The sequence below is a fragment of the Haematobia irritans genome, chromosome 3, assembly GCF_050003625.1.
Source record: "Haematobia irritans isolate KBUSLIRL chromosome 3, ASM5000362v1, whole genome shotgun sequence".
NCBI lineage: Eukaryota > Metazoa > Arthropoda > Insecta > Diptera > Muscidae > Haematobia > Haematobia irritans.
Genome location: NC_134399.1, coordinates 210,675,092 through 210,696,072, shown reverse-complemented (window position 1 = coordinate 210,696,072; position 20,981 = coordinate 210,675,092). Strand labels below are relative to the sequence as shown.

Below are 20,981 nucleotides of genomic sequence, written 5' to 3'. Positions count from 1 at the left end.
ATTAATATTTTTTTATTGTTATTTATTTTTAATTAAAACTTACCTTGGTCAAATGTACTGGGATTTATATAGCTGAGTAAATCTTGATCGGACATTGCCGTCAGTTCTTGGGGTATTGGTGCTAATGGTACAGCTGCCCCCGCAGCTGCAGCAGCAGCCACTGCTGCAACAGCACCCACTGCTGCCGCTGTGGCTGGATGTAGATTAGGCGATGAAGCTGGAGCTGCGGTTTCTTGTGTCACCACTGCTCCATTTGTAGTTATAGCTGCCGCTGTTACAGATGTTTGCATAGCATTTTCAGTAGCCAAGGCAACAATTAGAGATTCTTGGGGTGGGGTAGCACTGAAAATGTGAAATGAAGGCAAAATTTCGTTATGAGTTGACAAATAAATAAAATAATAATAACAAGTAAGGAAAGTCTAAAGTCGGATGGGCCGACTATATTAGACCCTGCACCACTTTGTAGATACACATTTTCGATACCATATCAAATCCGTCAAATGTGTTGGGTGCTATACTATATAAAGTTTTTTGTCCCAAATACATATATTTAAATCTGGCTCGATCTGGACAAAATTTGTTAGACTTTTACAAAATCTATAGACTTAAAATTTTTGTCGTCTAATGCCTTGGGGTGGAACACAATGTTAGTAAAAAACAAGTATATAAAGTAGTAAGTTCGGCCGGGCCGAACCTTAATTACCCACCACCATGAATCAAATATAATAGTTTTCTTTGAACATTTCAGGGGGGTTTGATGACAAATATTTTCCCAAGCAGATCAGTTCAACCAGTACGCATCCCACAGATAAATGTAAAGATTTTTCCTATGAAGACTAGATCAGATTCTAGATTTATAAGAACCATTTTTTGTTTGAGTTTTAGAGGAATCATAAACATCTCTTGTAAGTGTAAGAAAATCATGCAATAACGCCTTGATTTGAAATCTAAAATCAGTGAATTTTCATCCCAGTTATTTAAATGACTACAAGAAGTAAAATCTGAAAGATAGATATGTTTTAGAAGTGTAGGAAAATTTAAGTCATTCTTACAAGTTTTCGACTTAGCAGTGGTGATTTTACAAGAAAATTGTTAGTACTTTGGTCATTTTTGGCGAAATCAGAAATGCATATATATGGAAGCTATATCGAAATCTGAACCGATTTCGACCAAATTTAGCGTGTATAGTTACAATATTAATTCTACTCCCTGTGTAAAATTTCACGTAAATCGGATTACAACTTTGACCTCTGTGGTCATATGATTGAAAATCGGGGGAAAGATATATATGGGAGCTATATCTACATCTGAACCGATTTCGAAATCCAAAATTGGCACGTATTATGGAGAACGTTAAGTCTACTCCCTATGTAAAATTTCACGTAAATCACGAGTAAAACTTTGGCCTCTGTGGTCATATGAGTGAAAATCGGGGAAAAGATATATATGCACACAAAAAATTTTTTCTCTGATTCAATCACCAAATTAATTGATCAAATTAATTTTTTAATTGAAATGTCTTCAATCACGAAAATGATAGTATCAATCACAGTTTTAATTGGGCATAGAAAAAATTCTTGATTAAAAAATTAATTGATTTTTTCAGCAAAATGCAATTAATTTTTTAATTGATTCAATTAAAAATTTAATTGATGTTGATTGTTGAAACGCAATTAATTTATTAATTAAAAAAGGTAACTATTTTTAATTACTTAGTTAGATTGGCTTAGAGTTTTTATTTGGATTAACAAATGATTGTTTGAAATACATTTTTAATTAAGAAAGTAAAAAAAAATCAGCACTTTTTTAACTGAATTAGTCTTCCAAATTTGATTAAAAAGTTAATTGTATCAATTAATTTTTTAATTAAACATTTTAAAAATTTCAATCATTGACTTAATCAACTTAATGTTTCTATCACGATTAAAAAGTTAATTGTATCAATTAATTTATTAATTGAAAAAATTTTCAACTTCAATTAACTTTTTAATTGGAAATATTTTGGTGATATTTTTTTCTGTATGGGAGCTATATCTATATCTGAACCGATTTCAACCAAAATTGGCATGCATATCCAGAGCGTTAACTCTATTCCCTGGCTTCTGGGGGTCATACAGACGGACGGACGGGCATGGCTAGATCGACTCAGGGGCACGATTACCACTGTTGGTAGAATTCTACCAAAAATGGTAGGTGTTTTACTATTAGGTAGATTGGTAGAATTCTTGATGTGTTGGTAGATTTTGCAAACTATTCATTCACAAGTTTTCTATAAAAATAAAATTTGGACAAAATTTTCTATAGAAATTTTAACAAAATTTTCTATAGAAATTTTAACAAAATTTTCTATAGAAATTTAAAACAAAAATTTCTATAGAAATTTAAAACAAAAATTTCTATAGAAATTTTAACAAAATTTTCTGTAGAAATTTTAACAAAATTTTCTATAGAAATTAAAAAAAAATCTATAGAAATTTTAACAAAATGTTCTATAGAAATTTTAACAAAATTTTCTATAGAAATAAAATGTTGACAAAATGTTCTATAGAAATTAGAAAAATTGTCAACATTTTCTTTAGAAATAAATTTTTGACAAAATTTTCTATGGAAATAACATTTTGAAAAAATTTTCTATATAAATAAAATTAAAAAAAAAATCTATATAAATAAAAATTTGACAAAGCGTTGAGAACATTTTCTATAAAAATAAAATTTTGACAAAATTTTTTATAGAAATAAAATTTTGAGAAAATTTTCTATTGTAATTGTAACTGTCTTATATGGCATTCTCACCAAGCATGTTTTGGTGTTTGAAATGTTTTCTCTTGATAAGCATTTCAAAACGAGTCGTTTTCCCCATATTAAAAATTAGGTTCAAAACACAAATTTTCCTCCAAAACACGTAATGTTCTGACTGAACATAATTTTTTCAAAATATATGTCAAATTATTAAAATAAATTTCATAGAAAAAACGAATAGACAAAGACTTTGGAGAACATAGGGACGTGAAAATAACTTCAAAAATGTTTTATCTTTGCTATCGCGGTATTTATTTGAACAAACGGTGCGTATATTTGAATTTAGTGTAAATGGGAATTTCGACTTTCCATCGCAACCGTCAAACTAAAACATCTCAACTCGGTGTGAACGGTGAAATGTTTTGGAAAAACGAATGAGGTAAACGACTCAGTGGAAACATAGCATTAAGGTCTGATCGACTATGTTACGTTCATGCACAAAATTTTCTCTATAAATAAAATTTTGACAAAATATTCTATGGAAATAAAAATTTTACAAAATATTCTATAGCAGTAAAAATTTTACAAAATTTTCTATAGAAATAAAATTTTGAGAAAATAAAATTTCTATAAAAATAAAATTTTGAGAAAAATTTTCTATTTTATTGTAAATGTAACAGTCTTAGGGTCTGATCGACTACATTACGTTCATGCAGAAAATAAATTAAAATTAAATAGAAATAAAAAATAAAAATTTTACAAAATTTTCTACACAGACAAAAATATCACCAAAATATTTCCAATTAAAAATTTAATTGAAGTTGAAAATGTTTTCAATTAATAAATTAATTGATACAATGAACTTTTTGATCAAGGTAGAAACATTATGTTAATTAAGTAAATGATTGAAAATTTTAAAATGTTTAATTAAAAAATTAATTGATATAATAAACTTTTTAATCAAGGTAGAAACATTAAGTTAATTAAGTAAATGATTGAACATTTTAAAATTATTAATTAAAAAATTAATTAATACAATTAACTTTTTAATCAAATTCGAAAGACTAAGTCAGTTAAAAAAAGTGATGAACATTTTTTTTTATTTTATAATTAAAAAATGTATTTCAAACAATCATTTGTTATTCCAAATAAAAACTCTAAGCCAGTTCAGAAAGTAATTGAAAATATTGACCTTTTTAATTAAAAAATTAATTGAGTTTTGCAATCAACATCAATTAAATTTTTAATTGAATCAATTAAAAAATTATTTGAAATTTGCTAATGAAATCAATTATTTTTTTAATCAAGAATTTTTTCTATGCCCAATTAAAAATGTGATTGATACTATTACTTACGTGATTGAAGACATTTCAATTAAAAAATTAATTGGATCGATTAATTTCGTGATTGAATCAGAATTTTTTTTTTTGTGTGTATAGAAATAAAATTTTTACCAAATATTTTATAGAAATAAAAATTTGACAAAATTTTCTATAGAAATAAAAATTTGACAAAATTTTCTATACAAATAAAATTTTGAGAAATTTTCTATAGAAATAAAATTTTAAAAAAATGTTCCATATAAATAAAATTTTGAGAAAATAAAATTTCTATAGAAATAAATTTTATAAATTTTTATAAAATAAAATTTTGACAAAATATTCCATAGAATTTCTATAGAAATAAAATTTGGAGAAATAAAATTTTAACAAAATTTTCTATAGAAATAAAATGTTGACAACATTTTCTATAGAAATTTCAAAAATTGTCAAAATTTTCTTTAGAAATACAATTTTCTATAGAAATAAAATTTTAACAAAATTTTCTATATAAATAAATATTTGACAAAACGTTGAAAAAATATTCTATAGAAATAAAATTTTGAAAAAATATTCTATAGAAATAAAATGTTGACAAAAGTTTTTATAGAAATAAAATTTTGAGAAAATTTTCTAGTTTATTGAAGTTGTAACTATCTTAGGTCTGATCGACTACACCCAAAGAAATTTGTTAGTAGGGACAACAGAAAAGTCTGCTAAAACAGCAGAAAGTCTGCTGAAAAAGGGACAGCAGTCACAGTTTGCTGAAATAGCAAGCATTTCCTGCTATTTTTTAAGCTCGACTACACTAAATCATGTTTTATTTTGGCTGAAACAAATAAAAATATCAACTTAGGAGCTATCCTAACATAATTAAGACAATATTTTATGAAAATCTATAGTAATTGATTAAAAATCTGAATATTTATCGAATTGAGGCATAACAGCAAACAAAATGTTTGTTGATCGTATTTATGAGCTTCTAAGTATTTTACAGTACTAAAATATACCAAAAATTACTTTTGGTTCTTAAATATGCTTTGGGGAAAAATGTATAACCTAAAAATTTTATAATTTGTTGTTCATTAGGCTCTGAAGTACAAATATATAACAGCAGACATCGACTGCTGTTATTTGCAGACTTTTTTCTATGAGTGTATGTTACGAGAAATTTTCAATAGAAATAAAATTTTGAGAAAATTTTCTATAGAAATAAAATTTTGAGAAAATTTTCCAAAAAAATAAATTTTCTATTGAATATAATATGACAAATTTTTCCATGGGGATATGCTTTCAAAGACCATTGTGAGTAAGTTCTCCCTCTTTGTAGAAAAAACAATTTTTCCTTGATGGTGTAAACTAAAAATATTTCGACACATTTATAATTCAAGGGATAGGAGTGATCGAAAAATAGCAAATAAACTTTTAAAATAATCACAATAATTTAATCAAAAACTGCAAAATAAGATTTGTTTTTTTGGTAGTTTTTTTAGTAAAATTTTCTTCAAATTTTTGTAGGATATTTTTGGCTCGAATGGCAACCATGCTCAGGGGCCGGCCCTGATCGACATTGCCAAAGATCCCATATATCTCTATATCGTGTCCTTCTGGACACTTATAATACACTGGTCCACAGTATGTCTCAGGGTATAATAAATAAATTAAATGAATTTATATTAATATTAAAATTTAATAAATTTCCCCGAGACCACGGGAATTTTTTTCCAAATTTCCAAGAAAAAAATCTCATTTATTTGCTTTTTGTTTAAACACATGAAGTAAAAAAAGACTAAGACCTTACAGTCATTCTTTAAATATTCCTCTCCTCTGCAATTAAAAAAAATCCCCAGGAGGAAAACGGGATCAAACCAAATAGTAAAATCCCAAGAAACCCTCTCTACTTACATGGCCAATGGAAATTGTGGTGGTACCGTTTCAGCCACCGTATTTGCAGCATTAACACTAGCTTGAGTTGTAGGTGCAACAACATCGGCTGCATGATTCAATAATAAATTCAAAGGATTCAATGGATCAGTGGCCACAGTTTGGCTAGCCAATAATTGTTGTGGTGAACCTTGGGATGAATGCGAATTCGAACGGCGATGATGTGAACGTTGATGTTGTAATTGATTTTGTTGATGTTGATGTTGCTGCTGCTGTTGTGTTTGTTGCTCTTGATTCGAAATGAAATCAGCAGCTGCCTTGATAATCATATTACTGACAGCTGTCGATGTGGCCGATGTAACCTCCGGCTGTAGAGATGTAGGTGTAGGTGTCACAGACACTGTAGCACTATCACTGGGTGGTGTCATCATTATATTACTCAGGGCTAAGGCAGCCACAGCGGCATCTTGCTGTGTGGGCTGAGCTTGCATAGCAATGTCATTGAGTATGGAATTGGCCATGGTTACCTGATGTGGGGCCATAATATTGGGTACTACTGCGGTGGCAGCACCATTATCTGAACATAGAATAGTTGAGGGCGATACCGAAGGATTCATAATTATATCGGTGGGTAGACCGGAAGCGGCAGCAGCAGCCACATTAGCTACTGCAACATCAGGACTGACAACACTAACATTTGGCGTGTTTACCGGTGAAGCTATGAGTTGAGGCAAAGCGGCCGTCAATGCAACTGATGGTTCAGAATTCAAAATGATATCTTGGGTAATGGGAGAATTGTGACTGGCTAGAGAGTTAACTGGCGAAGCACCGGCCAAAGGTGAACCAGAATTGGAAGATGATGTGCCCGATGAACTGGAAAGACTTCGTTCAAGTACTACAGCAGCAGCTGCTGCTGCGGCCGCTGCAGCAGCTGTAGTAGCAGCTGGTTGAGTGGTGGTTACCGCCGCTTGCTGCAATATATCGGTAAGAGCATTGTCTATGGCGCTCGTGGTATTGGGAACATCGAAGAGTGTGGGACCTCCGGTTACCGTGTCGCTGGTATCATTGACATTGGTTGACTGGGCCAAATCGGTTATGAATTTATCCACTTTTGCCACTGAAACGGCTTTGGCGATTTCATTTTTTACTGCCCTTTCCACTGCGGCTGCCACAGCGGCTACTTCCATGGGTGTAGTTGTGGTTGGAGTAGGTGCTACAGGGAATCCAGTCATGCTATTATTATCGAACATCATGGCATCCATACTGGCCTTACGGCCATATCGACTATGAAATTGTAAGGCGGTAGGACTTTGAGGTCCTCCTGCATCACTAACTACACCAGCAGCTCCGGCAGCAGCCACAGCAGCGGCCGCGGCAGCAGCACAAGCTACTACAGTTTTGGGAGAACTAATAGCTTCGGCTATGGAGTTCTGTGAGGAATCATCTAAGAGCTCCGTTTTCAATGCCCCCGCCGCCACAGCATTCAAGTGAGCCAATTGCTGATCGGTAATCAGAGTTTGACTGTTATTCAACGAAGGTCTGCGTACTACCATGGGCATTTGTGTGGTAATTGGTGGTGGCATCATATCAGCATCAATTTCATGTTTAGTCTCTGATACCACCCCAGATGCCGATGACCAAAGACTATTGGCCGCTGCTGTCACTACAGAACCTGCTGCCGGTGTGGTATCCATAAAGGTGGGTGCATCTAAAAATAGAAATAATAGGGAATTAATAGAGCAAAGAATTGGTGGATGTATGGTTTAAGGAGGGATATTGGTGGCTAAACAAAAAATTACAACATAGCTATGGAAAAATATTCAATTGAAACAGGATATCGTCCTGCTGCTTGGTTATTTTTTATTTGTTGTTTTTTCTTGTTGTTGATTTTAATAAAGTTGAAAGCCTAAAAATAAGGTTTTTAGTGTTGTGGCTAAGGAGGAGAAACTCTTCATAAAAATGCTAGTGATTTAAAATAATATTGCTCTGGTTTTCTTTATATAGTATAAAAATTTTAAGAAAAAAAATAGAGCGTTTTTTTTTTTGCAATGGATCTTAAACTAATGATTTCAATTAATTATAACTTAAATTATTATTATGTTTTTTGTTTAGATTCAGAGTGTGAAATTACTTTGTGTTTAGTATGCATGATTGATTGAATATTTGGATTTGAGGACAAAAGAAATTTTTATAATTCGATTAAAAAGTCAAATAATTAGATTGATGGAATTTAAAACTAGAATCTTTTTGGAGAACTTATCCAATAATTATAATGAATAATTTTGAAACCTACTTGGAGAAGGTAAATTATAAACCAATAATTAGGTGGTCCTAAATAAATGTTTCAAAATAAATCATTTGCATATTTTTAGGCGTAACAAATACTTAACATTTTATCCATTTGAATCTGCTTTTCTACAAACAAAAAATTAATAACTAGTACATAAGGCAACAAAACAAACACATTTGTCGCATATTTCATTTTTAAATGTAAATTTATATAAAATTTTTTAGAAAAAAAAAACAGTTAAATAATTAACTTTCTCAAAGTGATTTCAAAATAAATCATTTCCATATTTCTAGGCGAAACAAATGTTATCCAATAGGATCATAATACTATTTTTCTACAAAAATAAAAAAAAATAATGTGTGATAAACAAGGCAACACAACAAAAACTCGTGTCGCATATTTCATATTTAAATATATTTATATAAAAAAAAAAAAAAAAACAATTAAATTTTTAACTTTCTCAAAGTAATTCCTTCTATTTTTTATCTCCGAATCACATCCTACAACTAAAAGCATTGTCTTATTATATTCTATATCTTAGATCTAAAAACCGCACCAATTTCTAAACCAAGCTTAACTTAAAGAAAATCGTTATGGATAAAATATGTGCATGTTATCAAGTGTTTTGTTAAAAAAAAAACTATGTTAAATGAATATACATTGAAACAAAATCAGAAAACTATTTTACAAGCAATTTCAATAAATAAATGGATTGATCATTATTACAAAAATATATTGGGATCATATTATAAGGTGTAGTAAAAAAAAATCCATTATTTTTCCATTAAATTCCATGCTTTAATTATCATTGATTTTAAAACTAATGTCATTGTGCCTCCCTAACAGTGGTTACCGTTGTTGTATGACTTTAGTGGCCACTTTTGTCCTACTAAATGCCACACTGTTTACATTTATGTGCCACCTTTTACTATGTTATGCCACTTTTTAAATCATTCGATTTATTCTGAAATAATTTTGATAAATTTTCGTTCCAAATCCTGTTAAAACTATAAGCATGTTCGGTGTCTTGTCACGTTGTTTAAATGCCGAATGCTAAATTTGTTGTCCTATAGAAATAAAATGTAGACAAAATTTTTTATATATAATTTTGACAAAATTTTCTATAGAAATATAATTTTGATAACATTTTCTATAGGAATAAAATTTTGACGAAATTTTCTACAGAAATAACATTTTGGTAAAATTTTCTAAAGAAATACATTTTTGACAAAATTTTCTATAGAAATAAAATTTTGACAAATAAAATTTTGACAAAATTTTCTATAGAAATAAAATTTTGGCAAAAATTTTCTATAGAAATAAAATTGCGATAGAAATAAAATTTTCTATAGAAATAAAATTTAAAAAAAAAATTATAGAAATAAAATTTTGACAAAATTTTCTATAGAAATAAAATTTTGAAATAAAATTGCGATAGAAATAAAATTTTTATAGATATAAAATTTTGACAAAATTTTCTACAGAAATTTTCTATAGAAATAAAATATTGACAAAATTTTGACAAAAAAAAATAAAATTTTGGCACATATGTCAATAGAAATAAAATTGCGATAGAAATACAATTTTCTATAGAAATAAAAAAAAAATTATAGAAATAAAATTTTGACAAAATTTTCTATAGAAATAAAATTTTGACAAAATTTTCTATAGAAATAAAATTTTGACAAAATTTTCTATAGAAATAAAATTTTGACAAAATTTTCTATAAAAATAAAATTTTGACAAAATTGTCTATAGGAATAAAATTGCGATAGAAATAAAATTTTCTATAGAAATACAATGAAAAAAAAAATATAGAAATAAAATGTTGAAAAAATTTTCTGTTTTTTTTTTATTTTGAAATAAAACTGCGATAGAAATAAAATTTTTATACATAGATATAAAATTTTGACAAAATTTTCTATAGAAATAAAATTTTGACAAAATTTTCTATAGATACAAAATTTTTGACAAAATTAAAAAAATAGAAACAAACCATAGACAAAAATTTCTATTGAAATAAAATTTTAACAGAATTTTCTATAGAAATAAAATTTTGACAAAATTTTCTATAGAAATAAAAATTTGACAAAATTTTCTATAGACATAAAATTTTGACAAATTTTTCTGTAGAAATAAAAGTTTGAAAATTTTTTTTATGGAAATAAAATTTTGAAAAAATTTTCTATAGAAATAGAATTTTCACAAAATTTTCTATAGAAATAAAATTTTCTATAAAAATAAAATTTAGACAAAATTTTCTATAGAAATACAATTTTGACAAAATTGTCTATAGAAATAAAATTTTGACAAAATTTTCTATAGAAATACAATTTTCACAAAATTTTCTATAGAAATAAAATTTTGACAAAATTTCCTATAGAAATAAAATTTTGACAAAATTTCCTAAAGAAATAAAATTTTGACAAATTTTCTATAGAAATAAAATTTTGACAAAATTTTCTATAAAAATAAAATTTTGACAAAATTTTCTATAGAAATAAAATTTTGAAAAAATTTTCTATAGAAATAAAATTTTGACAAAATTTTCGATAGAAATAAAATTTTGACAAAATTTTCTATAGATACAAAATTTTTGACAAAAATTTTCTATAGTAATAAAATTTTGAGAAAATTGTCTATAAAAATACAATTTTGACAAAACTGTCTATAGAAATAAAATTGCGATAGAAATAAAGTTTTCTATAGAAATAAAATTTAAAAAAAAAATTATAGAAATAAAATTTTGACAAAATTTTCTATAGAAATAAAATTTTGACAAAATTTTCTATAGAAATAAAATTTTGAAATAAAATTGCGATATAAATAAAATTTTTATAGATATAAAATTTTGACAAAATTTTCTATAGAAATAAAATTTTGACAAAATTTTCTACAGAAATTTTCTATAGAAATAAAATTTTGACAAAATTTTCTATAGATACAAAATTTTGACAAAATTTTCTATAGAAATAAAATTTTGACAACATTTTCTATAGAAATAAAGTTGTGACAAAAAAAAATAAAATTTTGACAAAATTGTCAATAGAAATCAAATTGCGATAGAAATAAAATTTTCTATAGACATAAAATTTAAAAAAATTGTAGAAATAAAATTTTGACAAAATTTTCTATAGAAATAAAATTTTGACAAAATTTTCTATAGAAATAAAATTTTGACAAAATTATCTATAGAAATAAAATTTTGACAAAATTTTCTATAGAAATAAAATTTTGACAAAATTTTCTATAGAAATACAATTTTGACAAAATTTTCTATAGAAATAAAATTTTGACAAAATTTTCTATAGAAATAAAATTTTGATAAAATTTTCTATTGAAATAAAATTTTGACAAAATTTTCTATAGAAATAAAATTTTGAAATTTTTTTTTTAATAAAAATTAATCAACAATTTATTCGAGATTTTTATGAGGAATTTTAATTGCAATTGGGAATTTTTGGGGATGAAAGTGTCATAATCTGTGAATAAGAATGAGACAAATACTGTCATCACTGGGCTTAGCCACCGATTTCACCCGACTCAAAAAATTGAACATGGCCGTTTTCGTTAGATTTGTTCATAAGATTGAAATTCGGTTCAAAAAATTTATTGCGTTAACTTGTGTGGAACATCGAGCTACTTTACATTCAATCTCTTTAGGAAAATATTTGTCAAAAACCATTTTTTAGTTTAAAATTCGTAGTAATTTTAAAATTAAAGTAATAATTTAATAATATTCAGAACAATGTTTAATATTCTCCCAATAAAAATACCGTATAAGTAACAAAAAAAAAAAAAAAACGTTGTTCATACGCCTAATTGAACTTTAATTAATATAAATCATACGAACCATAGGCCAAAATTTAAACTTCAAATTGATTAATGAATTAATTAGTTTTGAAATTAGAATTCGATATTGAAACTGTATTAATTTTTTAATGCCAAAATAAAAAGAATAATATTTGGGCCTAGAATAAAGCAAAAAGAATAACCTATGAGACGAAGAAATTAATTATGATATTTTAAAATATATGTGATCTTCAAATTTATCTTCAGTATATGTAATAAACATGTTTTTGTTTCAATGTATTATTTTAAGTAAAGCATTGTTTTTTTTTTTTTTAAATTCGCTTCCCAGGCGAATTTTGTCATTAAAAGGCTAAAATATTTTTAACATTATACAATTATTTTTTCATAACTTCATATTGAAAATAATTTGCAGTTTTCTGATTCATGTTTCTAAATTTAAAAAGTCTATATATGGCATAACTGTGTAAAGGTAGTGGAGTCTTAAGGTAAATGAAAATAAAACTTATTTTAAAAAAGTTAAAATGAAATGTTCATTTTTTTTTTTTTTGGTTTTGTTATTTTTCATAACCAATACCCTAATGTACAGTTGAAACGGCTGCTCCTGCAGGGCTACAGGATGGTTGAGAAAATGATGATCCAGTAGTAAAGGGCAACAGCAACAGGGGGTGGGAAGTAGAAGTTTTGATGATGACATTTAGGATGATTGGTAGCATGATCCTTAAGTTTCATAAGGAATTTTAATCTAAACTTTTTAGATATTCATATTCCATGTTCTCCATAATTTCTCTCTGTGGTGGTATCCATATCTGCTTTAATTTTGCTTCTTGGCATTTGTATTTAATGTTTTTTTGTTTCTTTCTTTTCGCTAGCAACAAAATTACGTATGTTCAGTTTCATTCAATATACGGTTGATAGTGTTGTGCGGTTAAATTCTAAATTCTTTAGTTCGTTTTCAAATATTGTTATTTTTTTGCTATAGAGTTTTGTTTTTTCTATAAAGTATGTATCACGTACCTAAATTTGCTAAGAGAAGGGAAATAAAAGCAAAAATATCATTTTGAGATTAATGTTGTTTTGTGAAAGAGAAAAAAAATCCATTTTGTTTGTTTGTTTTTTTCCTATTTGAATTTTAAGATATCCAAATTTGTTGATTTTTTGTTTTTCGTTGTGAAGTCGTCATAAATATAATCCTACGATGACATCTTATTTTGTCTAATAGCAGTCTTTTTTGTCATATAAGATCTGTATAGAATTTCATTTTATTTTAAAGGTGTCTTCTTTCATCCGAAGTTTCTTGCAATATTTTGAAAACATATGTTTGAATTTCTTGAAATTTGTTGTGAGACTGTCTGCATTTTGCTTAAAGTTGTTTTTGATGAAAGAAAATTTGTTGATTGAATTTTTAAATCCAATTTGTTGTTGAATAATTTTTAAATAGGTCCTAAAAATTATAAAAAGCCGATTGGGGTTTCTTTCAAGGCATTAACCAAGATAACTCTGTTTCTAGAGCATTATCATCTATCCATCTATCAATCATCCAACCACTCATACATATATACATCCATCATAGCACTCACATTAATCATAAACTTAAACTAAATTTCATCAGAGTTGGTTTGATTATTTTATTAGAATTTAATTGATTACTGGCGACATGCAAGATATATGCAGATTTTTTTCCATGGAGATAACCTATACAAAAAATATTGCACTTTTTTGTTCATAGCTTATATAATAAATTTATGCGGAACCCTGTATTCATTTTTTTATATACTAAATTAAATAAATTTCTAATTCTTAAAAAAAGTTTTAAATAATTTTTTGACAAAAAAAAAAATAGTTGTATTAAAAATAAAATTTCTAAGCAAGTTTTTTATCACATCGCTGACGATACGAACACTACCCTTAAGGACTGATGGAGACCCAAATATACTAGAACGAAATTCGCTTGACTTTCTAAATCGTTCGTCTCAAATTCTGTAATCGATTTATATGGAGTTGTATTAATTTTAATTTAATTGGTCTAATTGAAATTAATTAATGTATTTTTTCGAATATCATTTTCATTTCTTTTCTAAATGACATCTCTTTAAAAAATGTTATACCCTGCATCGCTCTGTTGATCAGGGTATTATAGTTAGGGAATATGTTTGCAACACCCAATAGCACCATGCCATTGGCCATTGGCAGGTTTGATCTGCACCTTCTAGAGCCCGAGATCCAGCGTTACAAAAGTGAGCCTCTAGATCAGGCAGCATATCAGACAGGTTTGCACAGGATTCATGAGGATACTGTAGCTGAAGCGGTGAGAAACTACAAGTTTAATCCTGTTCTCGGAGTCCGCCACCGCCCACGGCAGACTAGCGTGGTTTTAGCCCAATTAAGATCAGGCAAGTGTAGCCGCCTCAATTCCTACCTATCAGTGATTGATAGCAGCGTAGCTGACGTATTTCCCATCTGTAACCAAGGGCCACATGACACTCGTCACCTTTTGGTGACGACTTACCACCGACTCACTCTGGGCGCACCAAACGAAATGGATGACATTACATTAAAATCTGTTACAACAACAACCATGTCATTGGCAATAATGCTCTTTGAACTCGGGCCAAAAATAATTTACCAGAATTTGGAGAAAAGACCCACACAAAAATCTTATTTTGTCAAAATTTTATTTCTATAGAAAATTTTGTCAAAATTTTATTTCTATAGAAAATTTTGTCAAAATTTTATTTCTATAGAAAATTTTGTCAAAATTTTATTTCTTTAGAAAATTTTGTCAAAATGTTATTTCTATAGAAAATTTTGTCAACATTTTATTTCCATAGAAAATTTTGTCAAAATTTTATTTCTATAGAAAATTTTGTCAAAATTTTATTTCTATAGAAAATTTTGTCAAAATTTTATTTCTATAGAAAATTTTGTCAAAATTTTATTTCTATAGAAAATTTTGTCAAAATTTTATTTCTATAGAAAATTTTGTCACAATTTTATTTCTATAGAAAATGTTGTCAAAATTTTATTTCTATAGAAAATTTTGTCACAATTTTATTTTTATAGAAAATTTTGTCAAAATTTTATTTCTATAGAAAATTTTGTCACAATTTTATTTGTATAGAAAATTTTGTCAACATTTTATTTCTATAGAAAATTTTGTCAAAATTTTATTCCTATAGAAAATTTTGTGAAAATTTTATTTCTATAGAAAATTTTGTGAAAATTTTATTTCTATAGAAAATTTTGTCACAATTTTATTTCTATAGAAAATGATGTCAAAATTTTATTTCTATAGAAAATTTTGTCAAAATTTTATTTCTATAGAAAATTTTGTCAAAATTTTATTTGTATAGAAAATTTTGTAAAAATTTTATTTCTATAGAAAATTTTGTAAAAATTTTATTTCTATAGAAATTTTGTGAAAATTTTATTTCTATAGAAAATTTTGTCAACATTTTATTTCTATAGAAAATTTTGTCACAATTTTATTTCTATAGAAAATGTTGTCAAATTTTTTTTTCTATAGAAAATTTTGTCACAATTTTATTTCTATAGAAAATTTTGTCAAAATTTTATTTGTATAGAAAATTTTGTGAAAATTTTATTTCTGTAGAAAATTTTGCCAAAATATTATTTCTATAGAAAATGTTGTCAAAATTTTATTTGTATAGAAAATGTTGTGAAAATGTTATTTCTATACAAGATTTTGTCAAAATTTTATTTCTATAGACAATTATGTCTAAATTTTATTTCTATAGAAAATTTTATTTCTATAGAAAATTTTGTCAACATTTCATTTCTATAGAAAATTTTGTCAAAATGTTATTTCTTTAGAAAATTTTGTCAAAATTTTATTTCTATAGAAAATTTTGTCACAATTTTATTTCAATAGAAAATTTTGTCAAAATTTTATTTCTATAGAAAATTTTGTCAAAATATTATTTCTTTAGAAAATTTTGTCAAAATTTTATTTCTATAGAAAATTTTGTCAACATTTCATTTCTATAGAAAATTTTGTCAAAATGTTATTTCTTTAGGAAATGTTGTCAAAATTTTGTTTCTTTAGAAAATTTTGTCAAAATTTTATTTCTATAGACAATTATGTCTAAATTTTATTTCTATAGAAAATTTTGTCAAAATTTTATTTCTGTAGAAAATTTTGTCACAATTTTATTTCTATAGAAAATGTTGTCAAAATTTTATTTCTATAGAAAATTTTGTCAAAATTTTATTTCTATAGAAAATTTTGTCAACATTTCATTTCTATAGAAAATTTTGTCAAAATGTTATTTCTTTAGAAAATGTTGTCAAAATTTTGTTTCTTTAGAAAATTTTGTCAAAATTTTATTTCTATAGACAATTATGTCTAAATTTTATTTCTATAGAAAATTTTGTCAAAATTTTATTTCTATAGAAAATTTTGTCAAAATTTTATTTCTGTAGAAAATTTTGTCACAATTTTATTTCTATAGAAAATGTCAAAATTTTATTTCTATAGAAAATTTTGTCAACATTTCATTTCTATAGAAAATTTTGTCAAAATGTTATTTCTTTAGAAAATGTTGTCAAAATTTTGTTCCTTTAGAAAATTTTGTCAAAATTTTATTTCTATAGACAATTATGTCTAAATTTTATTTCTATAGACAATTATGTCAAAATTTTCTTTCTATAGAAAATTTTGTCACAATTTTATTTCTATAGAAAATTTTGTCACAATTTTATTTCTATAGAAAATTTTGTCAAAATTTTATTTCTATAGAAAATTTTCTCAAAATTTTATTTCTATAGAAAATTTTCTCAAAATTTTATTTCTATAGAAAATGTTCTCAAAATTTTATTTCTATAGAAAATTTTGTCAAAATTTTATTTCTATAGAAAATTTTCTCAAAATTTTGTTTCTATAAAATCTACCTTTTTTCTAGAAGTATTTTCAGTTCGTAAAGAGCTGTCCCAAATTTGGTATATAGCGGCCCATATTTTAAAATAGCCTTCATAAAGACCGATCTTCCGATTTTACTTCTTGAGAGCATGGGTGCGGTTTGCTTGAAATTGGAAATCTTGAGGTATTTTAAGTTCGTAAAGAGCTGTCCCAAATTTACTATATATCAGTCTCCCGATTTCAAGTTTGAGCATCTAGACACCTCAATTTTTATCCGATTGTATTCAATTGTCCTGGAATTGGAAACCTAGAGGTATGGTCCATAATCCCCAAATATACCGATGTCCAGATTTAACTTCCCATCAAATTTCTCGATTTTACTTCTCGAGCTCATACTCGAAAAAATAGTTCTTATAAATTCAAATTCTGGTGTAGTCTCCCTACGAAAAAAACTTTAATTTTAATTTCGGAAAGCCTACCATTTGAATCGATCGATAGTATGTTTCATCAAACCCACCTGAAATTCTAAATACAGTCGAAGCTCGGTTTTACGAACGATATATTGTCGAACGGGCATTTTAAATGTTTACTTTTTTTAAAAATCGTATTTTTTTACCATATGAGAAAAACTTTCATAAGCATTTTACAAAATTAAAGTACTGCATAGGCACTTAAAAAATAAACTCTTGAATTTGATTAGGATAGGTTGAAAATAGGATGTAAGTTTCGCTATCTCATAAGGGGCTATATACACCCATGTCAATATTCGCCTTGATGTGTGCCCGGTTTCAAGCTGGGCCAAGCATAGCTAGAATTCATAGTAACATCTAACACGTCCTACTTACACCATTGTTAACATAGAGGTATTCTCAACGCTAGATTCCCGTTTCTATCGAGTACTAAAAAAGTTTTTCAACGATAGTTTATCTCTTTAAGTAATTCCTGTGTATTTCATAGTTTCTCTTCTGCTGTAAGAAGGAGGTTCCTTGTCATTCAGCTAAATATAGAATCGCGTAGCTCTCATTAGTACGTGAGAAGTTCACCACCTGTAGTATCACAATAGACTGAGTAGCTATTTACTTATTCAGTCCAAATAGCGATCCAACGGAAAATTGCTGCATACTGCTCCAGTTTGTGACAATTTTTACATTTTCATATAATTTATTGATTTCTATACTCTCTGGATTCATTTGGGCTAAAAAAAATGGATCCCAAGAGTTTGTCCCAGACTGGTTCATGAGAACCTGTATAGTCTAAGTTCTCCCAGGTCATGTCTTTGAAATGAGTTCAAGCCTTTCTTCCAGGGTAAATTTACTTCGTCAATGGAAAACCTGTGTTACAGTGGTCATTCCATTCTAGTTCACACACAGTAGTACTGTACAGGTTCTGGGGAGCCACCGTGGTAGAATGGTTAACATGCCCGCCTTGCATGCACAAGGTCGTGGGTTCGATTCCCGCTACGACCGAACACCAAAAAGTTTTTCAGCGGTTGATTATCCCACCTCAGTAATGCTGGTGACATTTCTGAGGGTTTCAAAGCTTCTCTAAGCGGTTTCACTGTAATGTGGAACGCCGTTCGGACTCGGCTATAAAAAGGAGGTCCCTTTTCATTGAGCTTAACATGGCATCGGGCAGCACTAAGTGATAAGAGAGAAGTTCACCACTGTGGTATCACAATGGACTGATAGTCTAAGTGAGCCTGATACATCGGGCTGCCACCTAACCTAACCTAACCATATCTCAATTTATTTCCAATTTAAAAAAGAAAAAGCATACTTTCAGGGTCATGTAAAATTATATTCATTTTGTTATTTGATTTATTTTCTTACATATTGAAGCATACTTTTAGGCACGATTAGATTTCTTTTTTTTACCTAATATTGAAGATATGGATTTTTGATGTAACCATAACTTTGCTAAATTATATAAAACTTGTAGTGTTTTAAACAATTCTATAATTATACACCAGGAAATTTGCAAAAACTAAAATTGAATCAAAAAGTTTTAGAACACGTCTAACCTTTCTTGTTAATTTGCAAACCAATTTCTTTGTATTAGAACAATAACGTGTTTCACAAAATTTAAATTTTATATTCACTTTCCTATTCACTTCCAATTACAACAAAAGGCAACAATAGAACAGTAGCCCTCATATGAATACAAAATATTTAATATGGTATACAATTTTCGCAAAATAAAAAAAAATAAATAAATAAATAATGAATATCGTAAAACAATATGAATAATATAAACATTTCGCACATCGTCCTATGCGATCCATGATCAAACGGAGGGACGGAATGACAAAGTAAAATATAAACAAATTGAAATACCTTGAGTTGATGATAAGCTACCACTGGAATTACTGTTGCTATTTACTCCTCCCCCACCACTACTACCACCACCACCGATTGCAACGCCAATAACGGGTCCGTTGGTGTTATTAGCATTATTCGTACTGCCACTGCTACTGCTGCTGTGATTATGCATCTGTTGCTGATGTGTCGCACATAGTGTTGTGGCCGCTGCCAATGGTGTATAGGTGCCCTTTGGCGTATAGACAAATGTATGGGATTCACTTTTTTTACCACTCGATACAATCGCCAATTGTACGCTAACTGGTTTCATTATATTCTGATGTATATACGGTGGAACAGTACAAATTAAATGAGTCTAGGCCACATAAAAGTTGAATATAGTTGAATATGAAAATAGACACGATGAAAAAAATATTGAGAAATTAGTTTAGAGTTATTTAAAATAAAGAAGATTATTAGTAATACTTTAATGTTAAATAATTGAGTTAATCTATGGAGAGTTTAATATTTTTATATCACCTACACACAAAAAATTATCACCAAAATTGTTTCAATTAAACACTTATTTGAATTTGGAAACGGATTCAATTAATATGTTAATTGATAAAATTAATTATTTAATCAAATCCGAATAAAAACCAATTAAAAAAATGATTGATTTTTGTTACGTTTCCAATTAAAATATTAATTGATTCAATCAATTTGTTAATCAATTCGGAAATAATTTTCAATTACAAACGTGATTGAAATTTTTTCCGTTTCAAATTACACATGTGATTGATCCAATCACCTTTGTGATTGAAATTGAATAATTTTGAGCAATGGAAAGAGCGAAAAGAAAACAAGAGAATGGGTATTTATTCAACAATGTATGATGGAGAGATCAGTCTGTGGAAGTAACTCGTAACGAACGGTTGGGTTTTTGTTTTTCACGTAAATTGAAAACATGATTGGCGACGTTCTGTCTGCTGCATTCAAAATGTGTGCATAAATATTTTGAACGCAACAACAAATCATAGCAAAGGGTTGAAATAAACAAAGTGTGCAACAACAAATGGCCACGTGGTAAAGGTTTGAAAAAATATATGAGAGAACCCATTTGAAATTACCTGTGTTTGTGTTTTGTGGTATTGTAAAAATGGAAAACAAACAAACGTTTATTGAAGGTAAGAAATTGTGAAATGTGAATACTGTTTTCCATTGAAGCCTATTTACATTAAACGGACTAAAATAATATATTTTTTATTCATTTCTTTTAGTGACCAATTTTATTTCGTGACCCATCAATCCCATCACCTCCTTCATTTTATCAAATATATAAGAATATGTTTGCAATAAAAAAGTGGGCACCGTATTGATCTTTTAAAATTATAAATTTCTTTCACTCCTAGTTTTCTTAAAACCAAGTGCGGTATGGGTTTGTTTGAAGATTCACCTTGAAGTTGCGAAGTAGCGTTGGCATTAAATTGCATTTTTGTTTTACCTGCCTTTTTCAGTTTGAACCCAAGTAGAGAGCAAAATATCTGATATATAATTTAATGAGCTGAATTATGTAATGGTAGAAAAGTTCTTTCTTTTGGATTTAAAAAAATTACAAATATCCGAAAATAATAAAAACATGTATTTTCCATTTATATTTTTTTTTCTATTTCCAGAATTTGCAAAGTATCATCAATATAATACCAAATATTATATTGCTTTCCCATTATTTTTGTCTTTGATTGGTTAAAATTTTAATAGAC

General features: G+C 27.4%; 1 protein-coding gene across 5 annotated transcripts in view; it reads right to left on the bottom strand.

Annotated features, from left to right (window-relative positions):
* NFAT (nuclear factor of activated T cells 3) overlaps positions 1-20,981 on the bottom strand; it is a 218,097-nt gene that overhangs the window by 7,951 nt on the left and 189,165 nt on the right. For all 5 annotated transcript variants that reach the window (XM_075302602.1, XM_075302603.1, XM_075302604.1 and 2 more), the window contains 3 exons: positions 19,255-19,594; positions 5,964-7,650; positions 44-342 (listed from right to left, as the gene is read on the bottom strand). In XM_075302602.1, the coding sequence (XP_075158717.1) occupies positions 44-342; positions 5,964-7,650; positions 19,255-19,594 (2,326 nt within the window). The remainder of the gene's footprint in view (positions 1-43; positions 343-5,963; positions 7,651-19,254; positions 19,595-20,981) is intronic.